The sequence below is a fragment of the Lepidochelys kempii genome, chromosome 7 (assembly GCF_965140285.1).
Source record: "Lepidochelys kempii isolate rLepKem1 chromosome 7, rLepKem1.hap1, whole genome shotgun sequence".
Classification (NCBI taxonomy): domain Eukaryota; kingdom Metazoa; phylum Chordata; order Testudines; family Cheloniidae; genus Lepidochelys; species Lepidochelys kempii.
The window spans coordinates 1,701,669-1,723,419 of NC_136386.1; the positions used below are offsets into that span (position 1 = coordinate 1,701,669).

The following is a 21,751-nucleotide window of genomic DNA, read 5'->3' on the forward strand; positions in this document are numbered from 1 at the left end:
TGATTGCATTCTCTCTGGTGGGCGTTCCCCAGGTGCAAATACTTTTGTAATTGATACATAACCCATATTCCTAACTCTGGATACAAACATGATACATGCATATAAATAGGATAATCATATTCAGTAAAACATAACCTTCCCAGTGACACCTCACATGAACCATCTTGCATAGCACACATCTTAGTTATGCCGTATTCACATCATAACAATATCTCAATGAAGAATATGGGGCGTAGTGTCACATACACCTCACAAACGTTAGTATCTACACAGTTAAAGTGATCGGGGCCATGACTGGATGGCTCAGAGAGGAGGAGGTCTGTAGGCAAGGGCAGCATTTGGCTCTTCGTTAGAAGGCTCTCTCCTGATCTTTATTTTTTCTGGGCTGTTCTGGAATAGTTTATTTTTGGTTGTTTTTTTTTTTAGCAGATCACTGGCAAGTGTTAATATCAACCAGCAGAACACCTAGTATGTTCCCTTATTATCCTCTTTCTACTTTGGGTTGCAGACACTTAATTGAGGTTAGAGGCACCAAATCAAGCACAATAGAAGTTAGGTATTATGTATAACATCTGTGTTGCTGTGCTCAGATCAGTGCTGACAGCACTATAAAAATAACTAATTATGGGAAGTATTTACGTAGAGAGAGTTATTTATTTCACCTCTCAAGAGACAATCTGGAAGACTAATCTGATAATTTTTCCAAGTAAAAGGTAACATGGATTATTTTGCCACTTTCCTTGCAACCCTGCCACTCCTGGTACAAGCATGAGCAATGCTGTTTGGTATGCATCTCTTATTACTCTCACTGTGAGCCTGCACACAAAGCACAAGAGTTTGGTGTGTGGGGGGGAAGATGTCAAAATTGGTGGGCTTGAGAGTAGGAGTAACACAGAAATAACAAAAAGTTATCAGGTGGCAAGAGGGATTAGAAAAATATTACTCTAGAAAAATGGTTGACCTAGGGGTCCTATGGACAACGGTCTCATTAACTATACAACACTGTCTTATTCCATCCCATGCTGAATAAGGCAGGGATCTTGTGGAAGAAAGTAGAATGTGATTATGCAATTATAGTAGGGACAGAATTAAGTTGGTCAGTCAGTCATTTTCTAACTCCTGAGTTCTTGACTTTGCAACCCTAGCATTCTGCTGATAAAGGGATTTTTCTAATTAAAAGATATAATGTACAGCTAGAGAGATGGCATAGATTATTATCAGCTATAAATATGCACAGAGAGGGGGATACTACACTTCAAGTTCACTTGACAGGGACAAGTCTCTTGCACAAACTTGCTATCAGTTCCCACACCCACAAAATAAAAGAGTACAAAGATATTAAATGAACCATGGAATAAAATAGCTTTGAAATGTGCTTCATGTGTCCTTGGAGGCTCCTCTCTTTGTCCACTGACCTTCAGACAGAAGCTAAACAGAGCCCCAGTGTTTATGTGCTAGTCCTCCTTTATAGCGTGTTTTCTTCCTCTATCTGAGTTTGGTTGCTGCGTATGGACATATAAACATCAGAAGACTAATACATCATAGCTCCTTAGAGCCTTACTAATATTTACTGGTAACACATTTTTATATAAATAACCAGATTTACACACACGGGGACAAATGAGAAAATTATCAACAAACATTCAAAACTGGTACAAGTGCCGTCTAGTACCAAAAGCAAGGGATAGCCAAGTGGCTGGCTGCTGTGCAAGAGACTTGGAAAGAGAAATAATTTTACTCCCTTGGAACTGCAGACTCCCCTTTTTCCTCTCCCTACTTGCCAAGATTTATTTTAAAAGTGCATACTGCCTTTACAAAAAGAAAAGGAGGACTTGTGGCACCTTAGAGACTAACAAATTTTATTTGAGCATAAGCTTTCGTGAGCTACAGCTCACTTCATCGGATGCATTCAGTGGAAAATACAGTGGGGAGATTTATATACATAGACAACATGAAACAATGGGTGTTCCCATACACACTGTAATGAGAGTGATCACTTAAGGTGAGCTATTACCAGCAGGAGAGCGGGGGGGGGGGGGGAGAGGGGGAGGAGCAGAGGGAGGGACACCTTTTGTAGTGATAATCAAGGTGGGCCATTTCCAGCAGTTGACAAGAACATCCTGAGGAACAGTGGGGGGTTGAGGGGGGGAATAAACATGGGGAAATAGTTTTTCTTTGTGTAATGACCCATCCACTCCCAGTCTCTATTCAAGCCTAAGTTAATTGTATCCAGTTTGCAAATTAATTCCAATTCATCAGTCTCTCCTTGGAGTCTGTTTTTGAAGTTTTTTTGTTGAAGAATTCAACTTTTAGGTCTGTAATCAAGAGACCAGAGAGATTGAAGTGTTCTCTGACTGGTTTTTGAATGTTATAATTCTTGATGTCTGATTTGTGTCCATTTATTCTTTTACATAGAGACTGTCCAGTTTGACCAATGTACACGGCAGAGGGGCACTGCTGGCACATACATGATTGGCAACTGTGTCCACATATCTATTCAGGGGACACCATCATAGGGCCTCATCACATCAGCCACACTATCAGAGGTCGTTCACCTGCACATCTACCAATGTGATATATGCCATCATGTGCCAGCAATGCCCTTCTGCCATGTACATTGATCACACTGGACACTGTATTTTCCACTGAATGCATCTGATGAAGTGAGCTGCAGCTCACGAAAGCTTATGCTCAAATAAATTGGTTAGTCTCTAAGGTTTCACAAGTACTCCTTTTCTTTTTGCGAACACAGACTAACACGGTTGCTACTCTGAAAACTGCCTTTACAGAGACCTCCTTACCAACAGTAACAGTCCTAGCACCCAAAAGCCAAAGGAGATAAGAACTTGCCAGAAGCCTCATTTACCCCTGTGGGATATGGCAGCGAAGTTGAGTCTTCTCTTATCAATCAAGGCCATTTTCCGTTAAGCTTTACATTACCAGTCTAGACACAGACAGATACTGGGCTGGTGCAATGTGTTCTGGTAACAGACCACAGATAAGGTGGTGGAGTAGGGGTGAGATTGTAACCGTAATAAAGTATCTTCTGAGAAAAGTACATTGCTTCTGGTAGGTGTGTCTACCATACAGTGTAAGGAAAGACAGTTTAATTCTTTGTCCTCAGAGAGATTTGCTATATCTCATCAAAAAGGCTCTGTCTTGTATTTTTATTTAATTTTATATTGATATAAAAACAAGCTTACCCCAAACCAAATTATGAAAGCAGAATTACAACGAACATATTGTAACAGAGACATTGAGTACCGTAATAAATGCCAGAAGATTTCTAATTGGCCTCCCTCATGGTACACAAAAAAAATTTCAGCAAGAGCACTGAATACGGAGACTTGAGTGTCTTCAGTTGTGTCCCTGGTTCAACAACCATGAATAAAATATATTTGTCTGTATGGGGGAGTGGACCGAGAGCCACACGGATAAGCTACAGGAACTCTTGGCACACGAGCAAACCAACACGTCATAAATAGTCTCAGCCAATTCTGGATGCGAGAGTGAAGCTCATAATTAAAATACATGTTGGTTTCTGACCCTTTCTACAGTTGAAAAAGAAGAAAAGAAAAATATTAACACTGACACCACCTTTGGTGTCACCAAACCAACATCCTTATTCCTCTCAAGGCTGGGCAGGCATATTTTTTTGTCCAACATTATAGTTCCCAGTGGTTTCAAGTCTTAGGTGCGCCCCAAGCCACAAAGAGGGTAGACAGCACTTGTATGTCTGCCAGGCCTTCAGGGTGCACATAAATAGATACCGTGGTACATGTGCATGCCTTCAATAAAGAATATAATTGAAAGCTCCATAATGCAGTACACTGTTTTCGCTCTCTCTAATGTGCACACACAAATTTTATACTGAATTTACAAACTGCTTCACATTTTAAGCAAATAACCTTCACCTCATCAGTATAAGGTAGGTCAATATATTATAATCCATTTCACAGATGGAGAAATTTAAGGCAGGATCGGGACTTACCATAGACCACATAATTGGTAGAAGCAGGACTAGACATCAAGACTTGCTGACTCCCAGTCCTGTGCTTGTTTCTTTAGACCAGTGTTTTTTGGGGGAGGGGAGGAGGAGTGTCACAAAAAAACAATCCATGGGTCATGAAGCCTTGAAAACATTACAAGCTAAAGTAAAGAAAATCTTGCTCCCCCACTCCTCATATACCCTTATCCTTTAAGTCCAAGTATTCTCTCAAAACACATACACTCATATTAAATAAGCATATCAATGATACACTTATTTACTTTTACAATAAATGTAAGGGGCAATTAATTTTACTTCAGATAAGAAGCTGCCAATCTGAAAATGCTGTTTTAGATTATATATATATTGCATCTTGGCCTCTAGTCATCCTACAGTATCACTAATTTTGAATCTTGTGAATTACCAGCAGGTTCTATATCGTTTGCTTTCTGACTGAGCTGTATAAAGGGGTCAACTGCTTCTTTGTTCCAACATTTAAAAAAAAAAGTCAGATTCTCACTTATCACCTGAAATCTCTCTGGGTAACGTTTTGCAGAATGAAAAGGAGTACTTGTGGCACCTTAGAGACTAACCAATTTATTTGAGCATAAGCTTTCGTGAGCTACAGCTCACTTCATCGGATGCATACTGTGGAAACTGCAGAAGACATTATATACACAGAGACCATGAAACAATACCTCCTCCCACCCCACTCTCCTGCTGGTAATAGCCCATCCAAAGTGACCACTCTCTTTACAATGTGTATGATAATCAAGGTGGGCCATTTCCAGCACAAATCCAGGTTTTCTCACCCCCCCCCCAAAACACACACACACAAACTCACTCTCCTGCTGGTAATAGCTTATCCAAAGTGACCACTCTCCCTACAATGTGCATGATAATCAAGGTGGGCCATTTCCAGCACAAATCCAGGTTCTCACCCCCGCAAACTCACTCTCCTGCTGGTATCATACACATTTTAAGGAGAGTGATCACTTTAGATAAGCTATTACCAGTAGGAGAGTGGGGTGCGAGGAGGTATTGTTTCATGGTCTCTGTGTATATAATGTCTTCTGCAGTTTCCACAGTATGCATCCGATGAAGTGAGCTGTAGCTCATGAAAGCTTATGCTCAAATAAATTGGTTAGTCTCTAAGGTGCCACAAGTCCTCCTTTTCTTTTTGCGAATACAGACTAACACGGCTGTTACTCTGAAGCCTGTCATTTTGCAGAATGAATTTCCAAATTCAGTCGCTGCTGTTTGGAACTGTTTTAAACTTTTAAATCAGAACCAAAAAATAGGGATAATTCAGTTTTTTGTGTTCTGAATTATTTGGCCAAATATCCCTGATGTAATTCCACTGACTTCAGTAGAGATATATCAGGGATTAATTTGGCACAATAAAATGTCAAATCAAATCCTCCTTAGAACATCTCTTGAAGACTGATCTCAGGTAGCCTCCTAACACATGAAATGAGATTTGAATCCTAATTCTTCTAATTTATCTTGGTGGATGTTTAAAAAAATAAAAAGTCTGTAATCTGCAGTCACCAGTGCACCAACAACATAGAGGTTTCAAGTTCTTATTATGTTTTCAATTTCATACCACTACTTCTGGAGGATTTACTTTCTAAAGCACTGTGGACCAACTTCTTGATCTCAGACTAGCGTTTACTCTCATATAAAACATCACATTGTCTTTTCAGCACATACACAGGAGTCATATTGGAAAAAAGTGGTGGCACTCTATTCAAATTTCATCTATCCATAATCCCAAAATTCATCCACAACCCCAGAACACCTGGATGTTTCTGGTAAAATATATGAGAAATGAAATACACTATATCATGATCATGGTAAATCCCAAAAGGACATAGTCTTCTTGAAGACTGAGCACCACCCAGATCAATCGCTAGCTATGTCCTTAAGTCTGTCTGGATGTTCAATCTACATCCATCATTGGCAATCTTATTGTACCACCAAAGCTTCTGGTGCCCATCTGATCACTGACCAGATAGGAGCATTCCTTGGTAAATTCAGGGCCACAGCACCTATAATTCTCCTCAGTGGTCCAGCAGGGTCATACATTCTCAGGCTGCCAACTCCCCAGGCATTGCCTTTCTTGGGTGGAAACCTAGTCTCATTCCCTTCTGACCAGTATGTTTCCCGGGTGAACAGTTCCCTGACTTTGTTGTGTTATTCCCAGCAGAGGCAGACTGCCCGAGAACAGAGGCTTGCTTTCTCTCCAGAGGCTAATAATAGAGGGATTTAGAGTAACAGCCGTGTTAGTTTGTAATCGCAAAAAGAAAAGGAGGACTTGTGGCACCTTAGAGACTAACCAATTTATTTGAGCATAAGCTTTCGTGAGCTACAGCTCACTGATGAAGTGAGCTGTAGCTCACGAAAGCTTATGCTCAAATAAATTGGTTAGTCTCTAAGGTGCCACAAGTACTCCTTTTCTTAATAGAGGGATTGTCAACAGTTACATTTCCACAGTTCTTTCTATGCAAGCCTATTTTATTCTTAAGGTTAAAGCACGACAGAGAAAACATTAAAAACAATAAAAGGACCTACACACATGCTAATAAGCCTACCAGAGTTCACCCCAACCCTAACATGAGGTCTGGCTGGAGCAGAACCCCAGCCAAAGTGTTTCTTTTGTGGTCACAAGTTCATCACAGCTTCTGTTCAGAACAAGCACAGTTCAGGGTCTTTGATCTGGAGTTTCCAGGAACACATAATTAGTACATGATGGGGGTTCCTCCCTAGAATATAGCTTCAAAAGGGTGAATTCAAGGTGGGTCAGTTGCATTTTCCTTACCCCCATGTACTTCCTAGGAAATCTACTTCACACATATTGTTCCAAAAAGCCCTTTGAAGTTCACAATACCTTCCAGAGATTGTATTCAGTCTCCTACAGAAGTTACATACATACATTCCCATGATAACACCTACACAATTGCATTTTTAATGCAATGGACCCTAAAGGTAAAGAAGGTATAACTTAATTCAATAAAGTTCATTCAGGGTACTGTCAGTCTTGCCCACACATTTTGTATTTGTTGGCAATATGCAGAACACCAGGTTGCCCTTTCAAAAGGTTTCATTCGTCACTTTTGCCTCAGCAGCAAAGACAGACTCTTGGCTGCTTCAGCTTCAAGAGCAATCAGCCAGATTGTCCCAGGTGGTCAGCTTCGTGAAATGAATATGCCAACCATGGAAGGCTGAAACAGACTACATAGATATTTAAATTACCCTTATTAGGCTTCAGGGTTAACATAAATTACGATGACTGGGGTAGATATTACTCATAAGGCTGCGATATAGTCACGGAGGTCACGGAATCTGTGATTTCAAAGACCTCCGTGACTTCAGCCAGCACAGGCTGGGAGCTGCAGGATCCCCTGCTGCCTGCAGAGGCAGAGAGCTGGGGGGTATCCCCGTAGCTCCCAGCCACCGCAGATGGCAGGGGAGAGCACTGCAGCTCCCTGCCACCACTCCCAGCCACCACAGGCAGTGGAGGGACCCACGCCGCTCCTGGACACTGCAGGGGGCAAGGGAGATCCCCGGGGTGCCCAGCCATGGCCGCGGGGATTCCTGCTGCTGTGGGCAGCAAGAGGGACCCCGGAGTTTCTGGCTACTGCAGCCAGCAGGGGGAGGGAGAGACACACCCCTGCAACTCCCAGCCACGGTAGGTGGCAGGGAGGATCCTCAGAGCTCCAGGCTGCTGCAGGAGGCAGGGGGGACTCCCACAGTTTGGAGCCACAAGCAGAGGGGAACCCTGTAGCTCCCAGCCCCCTCCCTCTCCCAGCTGCCCAAGTATTTTTAGTAAAAGTCAAGGACAGGTCACAGGCTTCTGTGAATTTTTCATTATTGCCCCTGACTTGTTTGTGATTTTTACTAAAATTATCCCTGACAAAAACTTAGCCTTACTCATAAGCACAGTTTCAGTCTGTTTCTAGGTTCATTGAAACAGCATTTTACAGTCTCATGTTCCCAAACTTTTCTTCCGAGCTTTCTCAGGGCCAGAAACTATTTCCCACCCTCTTTCCTCCCCAGAATGAAAGCTTAAATTCTGAAGAAACAGACACGTCTAATTTAATAGTGACAGCATGTACTGGCCTATTCCAGCTCTGTCCAACCCCTGATGTATATAATAACAAAAATAACATAAGTAACACTTACAGGATGTTTTGTATGTTCAAAAGTCTTGAAGAATTAATCTTCACAGCTCCACTGATGTAGGTGTATGTTGCAATTGCCATTTTACAGATGGGGATACTGAAGGGCAACTCTCATCCCCTCAGTTGTCTGCAGGATGGCCATGAGGAACAGGGAAGTGAAAATTGCCTAAGAGCTGACAGCAGGCTAATCATGTTTCCTGGGAATCCTGGCCACTGATCCTATTGAAAATTCCAGGGGAAGGACCCTAAGGCCCTCTCTCCCAGCCCTTGGGAAGGATCCACTGAGCCTGGGGATCTCAACTAATTATGGAGGACAACAAAAAAGAAAACAAGGGTGGGTGAGAAGGTCAAAGGGTCAGAGAGAACCTAAAGGGGACACTGAGCAGAAGGTGTCAAGGGAGACAGCAGATGCTGCCCAGAGGAACTCCGCCCAGCTACGTGAAGGGAGGGAGGACCGGAAATAGGCCCACAGTCGCAAAGAAGCCCCTCAGCCAACATCCCCTCCCTTGTGTTATAGACGGCCACTTTGGCCATCGCCAATAGGTTGACGAGGAGGTCCCACGACTTTGTGGGGCCACAGATTGGCTGTGTGTAAATGAGAAGATGGGGAGAGAAGTCAAGCAAAAAATGTAATAAAAGATCTAGGAGGAGCCAGAATAGGGGCTTCTTGGTAGCGGGGAAAAATAGGGGTAGGTAGTAGAGGAACTCAACTCCATGAGTAGTGGCCAGAAGGACAAGCCCAGATCCTCCTCCAGAGCAGTTGGGATGTGTGTGCATAGGAGGGGCTCGGCCCCTCCCCGAGGCAGTTGGGGGGGGTGTGTGTATAGGAAGGGCTCGGCCCCTCCCCGAGGCAGTTGGGGGGGGGTGTGTATAGGAAGGGCTCGGCCCCTCCCCGAGGCAGTTGGGGGGGGGGGTGTATAGGAAGGGCTCGGCCCCTCCCTCGAGGCAGTTGGGGGGTGTGTGTATAGGAAGGGCTCGGCCCCTCCCCGAGGCAGTTGGGGGGGGTGTGTATAGGAAGGGCTCGGCCCCTCCCCGAGGCAGTTGGGGGGGGGTGTGTATAGGAAGGGCTCGGCCCCTCCCCGAGGCAGTTGGGGGGGGGGTGTGTGTATAGGAAGGGCTCGGCCCCTCCCTCGAGGCAGTTGGGGGTGTGTGTGTGTATAGGAAGGGCTCGGCCCCTCCCCCGAGGCAGTTGGGGGGGGGTGTGTATAGGAAGGGCTCGGCCCCTCCCCCGAGGCAGTTGGGGGGGGTGTGTATAGGAAGGGCTCGGCCCCTCTCCCGAGGCAGTTGGGGGGGGTGTGTGTGTATAGGAAGGGCTCGGCCCCTCCCTCGAGGCAGTTGGGGGGTGTGTGTATAGGAAGGGCTCGGCCCCTCCCTCGAGGCAGTTGGGGGGGGTGTGTATAGGAAGGGCTCGGCCCCTCTCCCGAGGCAGTTGGGGGGGGTGTGTGTGTATAGGAAGGGCTCGGCCCCTCCCTCGAGGCAGTTGGGGGGGGGTGTGTATAGGAAGGGCTCGGCCCCTCCCCGAGGCAGTTGGGGGGGGGGTGTGTATAGGAAGGGCTCGGCCCCTCCCCCGAGGCAGTTGGGGGGGGTGTGTATAGGAAGGGCTCGGCCCCTCCCCCGAGGCAGTTGGGGGGGGTGTGTATAGGAAGGGCTCGGCCCCTCCCCCGAGGCAGTTGGGGGGTGTGTATAGGAAGGGCTCGGCCCCTCCCCCGAGGCAGTTGGGGGGGGGTGTGTACAGGAGGGGCTCGGCCCCTCCCCCGAGGCAGTTGGGGGGGGTGTGTGTATAGGAAGGGCTCGGCCCCTCCCCGAGGCAGTTGGGGGGGGTGTGTGTATAGGAAGGGCTCGGCCCCTCCCCCGAGGCAGTTGGGGGGGGTGTGTATAGGAAGGGCTCGGCCCCTCCCCCGAGGCAGTTGGGGGGGGTGTGTATAGGAAGGGCTCGGCCCCTCCCCCGAGGCAGTTGGGGGGGGTGTGTATAGGAAGGGCTCGGCCCCTCCCCCGAGGCAGTTGGGGGGGTGTACAGGAGGGGCTCAGGCAACGGAGACGAGGGCTGAGAAGAAGGTTTCTCCTCCCCCACGTCGAGGAAAGAGGCGGAGGCCTGGGTCGGGGAGACCCGCGCCGCACCCCAGCACAGGGGGCATTGCCGGGTCAGGAGAGGGAGGCTCGAGAGGCAGTGCACGCTCGAGGTGATTGGAACTAGTGGGCCTCCCGATGTCGCTCCCGTCACATCAGATTCCCGCGTTCTTCTGCTGCGCACGCGTACTGCTTTCTTTTTCAATTCAACCCACACTATGCGCATGCGCATTATTCCCCCTTCCTCCCCCAGGGCGGGTTTAGTGTATTATGATCCGAGGACGCGCCTTCTGCGCGTGTCCCTACTGTGACGCACGCGCATCCTCACCCCTACAGTCTCTGGACAGGTCGACTTGTCTTACCTCTGAGCGCATGCGCAGCGCTTGTCCTCCATCGGGCTCCGCCCCGCGCCTCCCGCAGAGCATGCGCAGTCGCATAGCGACTGTTCGGAGCGGCTTGGGTGACAGCAGAGGCGGGAGTCAGCGAGCGCCCTGAGGAGGGAGGCCCCGAGCCCGCCGGAGCCCAGGGAGCCGGAGCCAGCCGGGGGAGGCGGCCCCAGTCTCCGGCACGATGAGCATCGAGATCCCGCCGGGCCTGACCGAGCTGCTGCAGGGCTACACGGTGGAAGTGCTGCGGCACCGGCCGCCCGACCTGCTGGGCTTCGCTGCCGACTACTTCACCCGCCTGCGGGATGCCCGCGACCAGGAGGCCGCCGCCGCCGGGGGCCGCAAGGCGGTCAGCTTCGACGGGGAGCCCATACAGACCGAGTCCAACGGCGAGGAGGAGCCCGGGCGGGACGACGAGGACGAGGACTCCGACTTCGAGCGTAAGGGCCGGGAGGGGGCGCGGGAGCCGGCGGCGGCGGGGCGGGGCCCGTCTCCCGGGGGCGGCTGCCGGCAGGGGGGAGCGGGGCAGGCACCGGGAGCCGTCCCGCGGGGGGCACGTGGGCAGCGGGGAAGGGGCGCCCCCTGCCGGGGTGCGGCTCCACCTGCCAGGCCCAGGGGTCCCGAAGAGCCGTAGCAGGAGGTGCGGGGACACAGCTTCCATGCAGGAAGGGGAACGGCAAGAGGTCTGGGCTTGGGTCCCTCCCTGTAAACTGTCTCTTCGGGTGCGCGGTTCCTTATGTCCCACGTTTTGCGGTAAAAGCGACGGGCAAAGCGAAGTAGCGACTGACAGCGGTAATGCTGGTAATCCTCGGCTCTGAGCCTGAGCGCGTCCCTCTGGAAACGAGGCACCGTGGAGAGCAGCGATGGCAGGGAACTATCGGGGTCCCCTTGTCCGAGCGGGCGGGGAGCGGGCACGGGGCTGTCAGAAGGTTATTCTCCTGCCCGCCTTCTTCCCGGGCTGTGTGTTCTCCGCTCATCCTCCTGTAGTCCTTCCTTACTGAGAGATGAATTTCACAGCAAAAACCTCAACAGTTCTCATCCTTCCCGAACGTCCTGGGCCACTGTAGCTGCAGATTAATACAAGACAGGGTGGTTTGAATGGGGGAAGGGAATCTAGGGCTGCTGTAACCCACACATGATGTCCCTTCGGACATGAGCTTGCATTGGTGTGGAGCCTGCTAGTAATTGTTTCTTAGCTTCTTCTGCTGGGCTTTTCTATCTGTGTTCTTTACCGTTTGTTATCCATGCTATTAAGAAGCTACATATTTGGGTTCTGAAGTGTTCTGCCCCGTAACAAGTAGATATGCAGTTGAAAAGGCAGTTTGCTGTACAAAGTTAGGCCATTATTCCACTGCCAGAGAGACATCCTGGAGGAAGGAATCAAATGTAAGCAGCTACCCAGTAACTGCCAAAACGGTACTGTAGGGTCTCACTTGAACCATCAAAGATTGAAATGTCCATCCTGCTGAGTATGCAATATGTAAGATCATGTGCTTTTGTGCGGCCTTTTACAATACTTACCACAATATGGTTATTTAAGGATAGAGTTGCAGCCATAACTGTTTCCCCTTGACTTTGAGTATGAACGTGGTGCTTGATGTTTTTCTCTGTTTACCTAAAATTACACACTATTATAAAGAATTGAAATCTGCTGCTAACTTTATTACTTCGATTGTTAAAAGCTGAAAATTCTGAACATCTAATATCCTTTTCTCCGTTTATGTGGGGTTTTTTTGGGTGGTAGTGGTGGGTGCTGAGCTCAGTCTACGTAATGGAATGCTGATGTGGATGTAGCCTAACAGTGTGTGGGCAATTCAGTTTCCTAAATAATCATAATTAGTGTAGGGCATCTGATGCTTTTTTCTTCCCTGGGAACTTTCCTTCTCTGTGCAGTTGGTGGGGGTCGGAAGGCTTGTATGCTTTGTTTGCAGTTCCTGTCCTGCAGCCAGAGGGCAAAAGTGAGCACTTTTAAGCGTTTACCCCCTGAAAGAATCCTCTGCCCTGCTCTGTTGTTGCAGTAGAAAACACAGTAGTTATGTATTGGAAGAGCAGGTAAAAATGTACCTGCTTTTGGTCTTGTACAGAGTGCTTCCTGGCTTAATATCAGAAGTTTTGCAAAAGCATCATAGGACCTTTTTGGGGGGAAAAAAGCAATCAAGAGTTTCAAGTCCTTTTAAAGTGTTATCTTCTATAAAGTGATATCAGGTAATAGAGGAAGCATCCAATCCACCTCTGAAGGATAAATTGAAGCCTTTATAGTCCTTTTAATGGTCAGTGATAATAGTTACTTTACAAACATTGACATAGATCAGTTAATATTGTTCACCTTTAAAATCTGAGTAGCCTCATATTTTTCTATACTGTGCTAGGTAAGCTAGATCTATTTTCTGTCTTTTGATTAGGAAATTTGGTACACTGAATCAACTCACTTGACCGACTCAGTTTGTGCAAGGTTTTCAACAATTTAATTATTTGAATATTTTGGGGGAGGAGAATTATGGTTATTGGTACTTGTTGATGTGTTCTCTTCAAGCTGTCAAATGCAATTCAGTTTCGGGTTTGTTTCAGAGCTCTCTTTGGTGGCATAACAGCCTCTAACATTAAAGTGCTTTAACATTTAGCAACATATTCACCAAATGAACAAGTACCTCCATATTTGATAAATCTTTGGAAATAAGGAAGGCCACAAAGCATAGTACTATTAGCCCCAATTTGCTTCTTTTTTTTTTTTTTTTTGCTATTAAAAGTAAAATAGCTCTTTACACCTATTTTGCAACTTATTTGTGCTATTGCACATTGTAATGCTAAAACAGGACATTCCTCTCTTGGACTATTTGTAAAGCACATTATGTATGGGCACTACCGCAATAATAATTAGTGCTAGAACTACTTCTTTTACTTTGACGTTGTTGCAACTAACATCTATGTGCCTTAACTTTTTGTAATCACAATATTATTTTATACCCTGCTGTGGCTTTCAGAGTCCAAAAAGAAATAGGATTTCACTGTCTTCTAAAGTTTTGAGGTTACTGTGCTAGATCTTGGAGGGAAGCCCTAGCAAACTTTGACCAAATTAAATTAGGCCCTTGGTTTTAGAAGGGAAAGTGTGGTTTAAAAAACAAACATCACCCTGTCTCATATAAAACTCAGCAAACTTTGGAGTTTTGGTTCTCCCCCTGGCCTCACCCAGTATTGTTGAAACCTTCATAAGTCAAAGTATTTAATGATTTATCCTTGTTGGTAGTATAGCCTTAAGATAGCAAGTCCTTTATTTTTCATAGACATATTTTAGCATAACGGGATATGTTTTGAAATTGTTTAAGGAAGAACAGATCTTGAACGAGAAGAATAATGTATGTAAAAATGTAATGGTTTATACATGAGACATCATCTTTGAATCCAAGAACCAATTCGTACAGATTTAAGTCTGAAGGATTAAATAAAGGTAACTCCTGTTAGTGTTAATGGAGTTATGTTCAAATTTTCCTTGCATTGATGAGACAAGCTTAGGGGATGTAAAATATTTAAAATAAGTATAGATAGATACAGTACTGTCAAATCTAGTTAAATTATGCATCTAGTACAAGAAGAAATTTTGATAGGTAAATTGTTGAATATAATCAGAGCAAATATAAAAAAACCTGAATCTGATGAAAGGGGAATCTGCTGCTTGGACATTTGGATAATTAAATATGTTGATGGTTTTCATTTCATTCATAGAGGTTTTCATTCTCTTTACTTTTGATTAGTGATGATTATGGGCTGGCTTGCCCTGTGTTTAGGCTATGAAGAAGGTCATAATAAGCCGTGTATTTCCTTTCTGTTCTGTTCAGGTTTTTGGACATAACATGAAAGCTTTGGCTGTGTGTCTGTTTGTCAGGTGTGACGTGTTATCCAGCTTTTATTCTTTTCATATCTGTATTCGATTTTTAGTACCGTATTTCCTTTGTTACACAATTGAATTATGCTTCATACGAACAATGCAACAGTTAGGGAATCTTCATTTACATGCTAATGAAGGTCTAGAAAAGGTGTATCAAGAATCTTTAGCAACACAAAAGGAATGTTTGATTAAAATGTTAACAAAAAGGGGGAAGCAACACAAGCCAAAAGAGAGAAAAACAGGTTAGAATATTTAGATATCTTAAATGTATTTAAGTCAGCAGGGCCAGATGAAATTCATCTAAGGGTACTTAAGGAATTAGCTGAAGTGACATCAGAACTGTTAGCGATTATCTTTGAGAATTCATGGAGGACCGGTTAGGTTCCACAGGACTGTAGAAAGGCAAACATAGTGCTTGTCTTTAAAAAGAGGAACAAAGAGGACCCAGGGAATTACAGACCTATCAGCCGAACTTTGATACGTAGAAAGATACTGGAACAAATTATTAAACAATCACTTTGTAAGCACTTAAAGGATAAAAGCCAGCATGGATTTGTCGAGAACAAATCATGTCAGACCAACCTAATTTCTTTTTTTTTGACAGGATTACTGGCCTAGTGGAGAGGAGGGAAGCTGTAGACTTGATATATCTTGTTTTTCAGTACGGCTTTTGACAGAATCCCCCATGACGTTTTCATACGCAAAGTAGGGAAATGTGGTCGAGATGAAATTACTCTGAGGTTGGTGCACAATGGATTGAAAGATCGTAGTCCAAATGTAGTTATCAATGGTTTGCTGTCACACTGAGAGGGAGTATCTAATGTGGTTATTTCTGGGTCTGGGGTATTATTCATTCTCTTTGTTAATGACTTGGATAATGGAGTGGAGAGTATGCTTGTAAGATTTGTGGGTAACACCAAGCTGGGAGAGGTTGCAAGCACTTTGGAGGATGGGACTGGAATTCAAAATGGCTATGACAAATTAGAGAATTAGCTTGAAATCAACAAAATGAAATTCAGTAAAGATAAGTGCAAAGTACTACGCTTTGGAAGGAACAATCAAATACACAGTTACAAAATGGGGAATGTCTAGGTGGTAGTACTGTTGAAAAGGATCTAGGGGTTATAATGGATCTCAAATTGAATACAAGTCAATAATGTGCTGGCATTTACCCAATATTAAAATCTTTAAGCAACTGCAACAAAAAAACACCCCAAAAGCAGCTCTCTAGTGCCCCCTTTTGCAGGGCCAACCATGGCACTTCACGTGCTCCCTGAAGTCAGAAAGTTATGGGTGTGTGCTTGAAGAAGGGTAGCTCGTGCTAAAAGCTCGGCATCAGTCTTAACAGTTAAGTAAAAATAACAAAATCAGAATTTGGCTGTTTGTGCCTTTAAATAAACACAACTTCAAAGGCAAGTGCTTAATTGCAGCGCTTGAAGGCGAGGCCCTGACCTAGTCCTGGGATTCTGAGTTAGCACTGATGAGCTCTTCCTCTGTGCCAGCACTGTCCCTGAGAAGAAGCAGCCAGCCTTTTTAATTAGTCTGCTGGCTCCTGATTTGTTAGTGTCTCCTCCTGGCCCTTCCAGTCCTGTGGAGGACCAAGTCTTGGTAGCCTGGGCTTCAGTGGGTTTTCCTTGAGCAGGGGGATGTCAGAGCTCCAACATCTCCAGTAGCAGGCAGAGAAGGCCTGGCAGACCCTTTCACAAGCGCCTACTGGTTTGGCTTTATTTTAAGCCCATGTACATTTTTGTTCATCATATTTTGGTCATCTCGGTCAAATACAATCCTTGCCTTCATTTACATTCACTGAAATCTCTTTTGATGATTCATCTCGTCCTCGGAACTTATTTTATGTTTAACATCCTTTGTGTAAAATTACTTCACTTGTATTCTGTATTTACTTTGTTTCCTCATTTTTTTTAAATGAAACCTAGTTTTTGAAGCTTCTGAACTTTTTTAGTTTAATATAGCAATATCTCTTCTGCACTAGCATGTTTGATAGCCATGGAAGTTTCTACTGTATTCTCTCTTTTCCAGGGAGAATAATCCCACCCCCCTTTATCTCTCTTCATATTTTACCTTTTTCAGTCCTAGTGTTATAATTATTGCCCTATAGTGCACCAGCTCTAAGTCAGTAGCAGATTGCCTATGTAGATACTCTAGTTCTGTCAACTGGAAGATTATATATACCTAAGAACAGTGTCATTTTCCACAACGCAACCTCTTGCATTTTTAGAGTATAACAGGGATATTTTAGTTTTCTTTGCTCAACTGTTGCCATATAGGCTTTGCAAGCTAATATTTTACTTTCCTCTTTTCTCCTTGGTTAGCATATTTGTTATGAAACATCTAAATATCCATTTTAAAAAAATGATCTGTCTGTTCTTTATGTAAAGAAAGTTAAATCTGCCTGTTGGTCCCAAGTAATAAATGAAATCTTTAATCAGCTCCTCAGCCATCATTCTTTCATTTCTGCTTGCAGTTGGTCCCAGGATATTAGAGAGACCAGGTGAATGAGTTAATATCTTTTATTGGCCCAGCTTCTGCTGGTGAAAGAGACAAGCTTTCAAGTTGCTCAGAGCTTTTTTTGGAACCTTGTGTATGAGGAAAATGTGTCCAGGACCAGTTGAGCAAATAAACTAATGCTGTCAGTGACATGAATGCAAGCAGTGCATTTTTTAAATGATCAGTCTTGTCAAAAGTACCCAGTAATTGTGCTATCAACTGGAACAGTTGCAGAATTGGCCTAAAGCAACTTTGTAAAACTTGGTTGCCTGCGGTGAGTAATCTTTTAGATCTTGAATATGGGCTAGTAATTAATCTTGGCAGTTTTATGAGGCTGGACTAAAGTTTACGTAACTTATTTTTTTACATTACTGTGAACCTACTTAACAAAAAGATTCTTTAAAGCCCTGTGGAGCGAAGAATTGTCAAGATTAAAACAAGAGTGAGTAAAGATTAGCAGTATCAGATGATCCCAACACAAGTGAAATGTAGCAGACACTGATGCCTTCACAGAGTTAACTTGGTGTCCAAAACCACTTGATTTCATTCAGCATTGGCTTGCTTTAATAAACAGAGTTGCTGAGCATGAAAGGCTAAGATGCCACATGGTTTGTTTTGCATGTCCATAAATCTGCCTTAACCTCTACTCCTATTAATAAGAACAGCTGACAACAGTGGCTTGTAAGAGGCAGTACAACATTTGTTTTACTAAACTACAAAGTTTCTTAATCTCTAAGAAATAATTTCTATGGGTAGCTCACAAGTCTTCAATATCAACTGTACTGGGAAAAGGTAAACTACAATCAGCTCTTTAGCAAGACATCAATTGGCAATTTTATAGAGTAAGCTAAAAATCATGCTGACCACAGAAGTTGCCGGATTGGAGAGTGCTGGACTAGAGAGGTTCACCCTGTAGTACAATCACCAGTCTTCTAGGGTAGAAAGCTCCCTCAATTTCTAATGTAAAAAACCTTCCCCAGACCTTTTACCCTTCTTGTAAAACAACAAGAACAAGTAGTTAAGGTCTGTATGCATCATAAAAAAAAAAAAAATCTCTGGCGGGAGGGGAGGATTACTGAATAGAGACATGGGGGGCAGGAGAGAGAAGACAAAAATCTAGCATACACTAGAAGAATGGCCATACCACTGGGTCAGTTCAAAAGTCCATCTAGCCCAGTATTCTGTCTGCCGACAGTGCCAATGCCATTTGCCCTCTGGTATTAATCTAGTATGACCCGATTTGGTAACCACGTTGTCTCTTTTCAACTCCCCCCCTGTATTTTTGGTGGGATATAGTATTCTTTTAGTCTTACGGTCTTATAAATTGTTGCTTTGTGCTGCTAAGAAAATGGCTACCGACGAGCTGAAGTAATTTTGTATATAGTTTGTGAAATGCTTTGGAATTCTTCAGGAACAAACATGCAAAATATATATTTATTAATGCTGAACATTTTAGGATAAATTCCTAACTTAGTTTCATCCATTAGAAGTGCAGTGTCCTGCATGTGCTTAGTAATATTTATCAAGTTTTATAAATAATTTTAACATGAATGTTTAGTGCTGCAGTGGGAATAATACAGTAGAGAAAAATCTACTGGGATCAGTCTGCAAGCTAAATGGGTTTACCTGAAGGATTACTGCAGTGCTCTTTACAACAAACTTGTTTATATAAAGAGCTAGCGTTTACATATGAATGATAATCCCTTGAAAAATGGGAACTGTAACTTTACTTTATAGCTACACAAATACACTCCAGTAATTGTATTACAAGAGCTTTGATTGCTTCCAGTGACTAAATTCATAAATATGAATGTCAATCAAATAGACGTGGTTTGTAGAGTTATGCTATTTTGGCTTATCTCTTCTAGTTTATTTTCTGAAATTTTCACAAATACCACCAATTCTACAAAAATGGCAAGGTGCGAAGTATTGTGTGTCATCTTAGAATGCTCTTATGTAGCACTGTAACAGATGACTTACGAAGGAGGCAAGGACATAGTTTAGGGAGGTAGGTAGGTTGTATTTCTGAGCAATATTATACAAGATCCATCCAATGGGCATCACAAAAGGGCAGTAAGGAGACATTAATACCAAAGTGTCAATTCTACATAAAGATCTGTGCATACTGAGTCCTTGTGAAGTCTTGCAAGAGAGAGGCCTAAAAGAAAGAAAATATCATGTAATAAACTCAGTCACTTTTTCAAGCTGACATCCTTCCCTCAGCTGATGCAGTGTTTGGTGGAAGATTTCAGAGTAACAGCCGTGTTAGTCTGTATTCACAAAAAGAAAAGGAGTACTTGTGGCACCTTACAGACTAACCAATTTATACAGTCAGGGTGCAATTCTACATGGGTAAACTGAATCATTCTTCCCTCTCTAGGGATGACTTACTAACTTCTGCATCCTGCTGTGAAGACTAGAAGAGGGAGGGGACTGAGAGGGAAAACTTTGTCTTATCTTATTTTTCATTCTTAGACCTGTGTGTCAGACAGTCTGGCGCTCCCTCAAAGGATGGCACTATGTCCAGGGTGTTTTTCTGGCTAATGCTTATTTGTTGAATAGTTTGAAAGAGAAGAGGGTGTTCCATCCCTAAACTTCATGTCAAGGCTCTGCTGCAAATTATTTGAGCTGAATAGCACTTTAAAGCTTTGATGCAGGGTTTTTTTCAGCTTTGGAATTCACCATTCTGGAGAATCCTAAAACTAGACTCAGATTAGACATCTAGTCTGCCTCCAGTTGCTATGACATGGAATGTCCCACTGTGAAAACTATCTGATGTGGAGGTTCCAAGAATGAAAAGTCACAGGTAAGACAACTTTCCCTTTCTTTCCCCCCAGAGGGATAATTCTGGAACTGATATGATTTAGACAGGTTTCAGAGTAACAGCCGTGTTAGTCTGTATTCACAAAAAGAAAAGGAGTACTTGTGGCACCTTAGGGACTAACCAATTTATTTGAGCATAAGCTTTTCGTGAGCTCTGATGAAGTGAGCTGTAGCTCACGAAAGCTTATGCTCAAATAAATTGGTTAGTCTCTAAGGTGCCACAAGTACTCCTTTTCTTTATATGATTTAGAATAAGAGTTTAAGACCAGAAAGAACCACCAGATCATCCAGTGATCTCCTGTATGTCACAGGCCACTGGCACACTGAACCCAACAATCAAAATCAGACCAAAACATCACAGCCCAGTGAAGAGTAGGCGATGTGCCCCCACAACTCCTATTGGGAGGCAGTTTCAGACCCTCACTCTTTGATGATTAGAAACCTTCTTTTAATTTCATGGACAGTTTATGCCCTGGTGTTCTTATGCCAACATTGTTCTTTAGCTTAAATAACTCTTTACCATTCCTGGTGCTTGGTGTATTTATAGAGAGCAATTATATACCTATTCAGCCTGCTTTTTGTTAGGCCAAACAAGCCAAGCTCTTCCAGTCTCTCATAACATAGGCACTCAGTTATCCTGACCATCCTAATTGCTCTTTTGTGCACCTGTTCAAGAAAGATTAATTCAAACTGGAACATGGGTGACCAGAATTGTATACAGCATTTCAAAGGAGGTCTTACCAGTATCTTGTACGATGCCATTATTACTTCTCTATCTGTACTGGAAATGTAGGATGCATTATGCAAGACATTTGCCTTTTTCACAGCCTCATCACATTGGTGACTTATAATCATCCTGTGTTTGACCAGCACACTCAAATCTCCCTCCTCTTCTGTTGCTTCCAACTGATGAGCTCCCAGCTTATAGCAGAAATTCTTTTTAGACCTTAAGTTCATGACCTTACATTTCGTACTGTTGAATCTCATCCAGTTTTTCTGTTACTCCCGTCTTCAAGATCAGCCAGATGTTCCTGTATAATATTCTGATCCTTTTCTGTATTGATGATGCTTTCCAACTTTGTATCAGCAGCAAATTTCATTAGCACACTCCTCCTCTTTGTGCCAGGGTGATTGATAAAAATATTCAGTAAGATTGGTCCCACGACTGATCCTTGATGAACTCCACGGGTAACCTCTCTCCAGTCCTATGCTTTGCCTACTTTTGCCAATTCATCAATGTTGTAAGTCTCTTGGATCCTACAGTAGTGTAGGCTGTAGGGATGCATCTTAAAAAAACAACCAAAAATCATGCTCATGGTTTTAGTTTGTCTTTATTTTTGCAAAAAATAACAGATTCCTAAACCCCTGTTTTAAGGGGCTAAATCTTTGTAAGTCCGTCTTATCTCTGATTATGTGGATTTTGATTAGATCGGTTTCTGAATGTTTGAGTAATATTTTGATTAAATACTTATGCAATTTCATGTATATAACCTTTTTTTGAATTGAATTTAAATATGGGTTGTCTCTGATATAGGATAATTAGCCTGTTGCTCAAATGAGGGTCAACATTCCCTAATTACATAGGGCTCCAATCTTGCATTGTACTCCACATGAGTAGTCCCTTGTACCCATGTGGAGTCCCCCTGAAGTCAGCCTTATTTCTTACTGTTGGAAGCTTTTGATTACTATGGATATAGTACTTTGTGGTTTAATTGTGAATAGTAATGTGAGGGTGCAATTTCTGGGATATATGTTTACTTCTTTCAGAGTAGCAGCCATGTTAGTCTGTATCTGCAAAAAGAAAAGGAGGACTTGTGGCACCTTAGAGACTAACAAATTTATTTGAGTATAAGCTTTCGTGAGCTACAGCTCACTTCATTGGCTGCATCCGATGAAGTGAGCTGTAGCTCACGAA

The 21,751-nt window shown here is 43.7% G+C and overlaps 1 protein-coding gene and 1 long non-coding RNA gene across 2 annotated transcripts in view; one reads left to right on the forward strand and one right to left on the reverse strand.

Annotated features, from left to right (window-relative positions):
- The window catches only part of LOC140914035 (uncharacterized), a 43,393-nt gene extending 32,332 nt beyond the window's left edge, over positions 1-11,061 (reverse strand). Inside the window, exon 1 of the long non-coding RNA XR_012159740.2 lies at positions 10,602-11,061. This is a non-coding gene — a long non-coding RNA (uncharacterized LOC140914035). The remainder of the gene's footprint in view (positions 1-10,601) is intronic.
- The window catches only part of PRKAR2A (protein kinase cAMP-dependent type II regulatory subunit alpha), a 156,829-nt gene continuing 145,727 nt past the window's right edge, over positions 10,650-21,751 (forward strand). Inside the window, exon 1 of the mRNA XM_073350887.2 lies at positions 10,650-11,065. Within this exon, the coding sequence (XP_073206988.2) occupies positions 10,810-11,065 (256 nt within the window). The 5' untranslated portion in view covers positions 10,650-10,809. The remainder of the gene's footprint in view (positions 11,066-21,751) is intronic.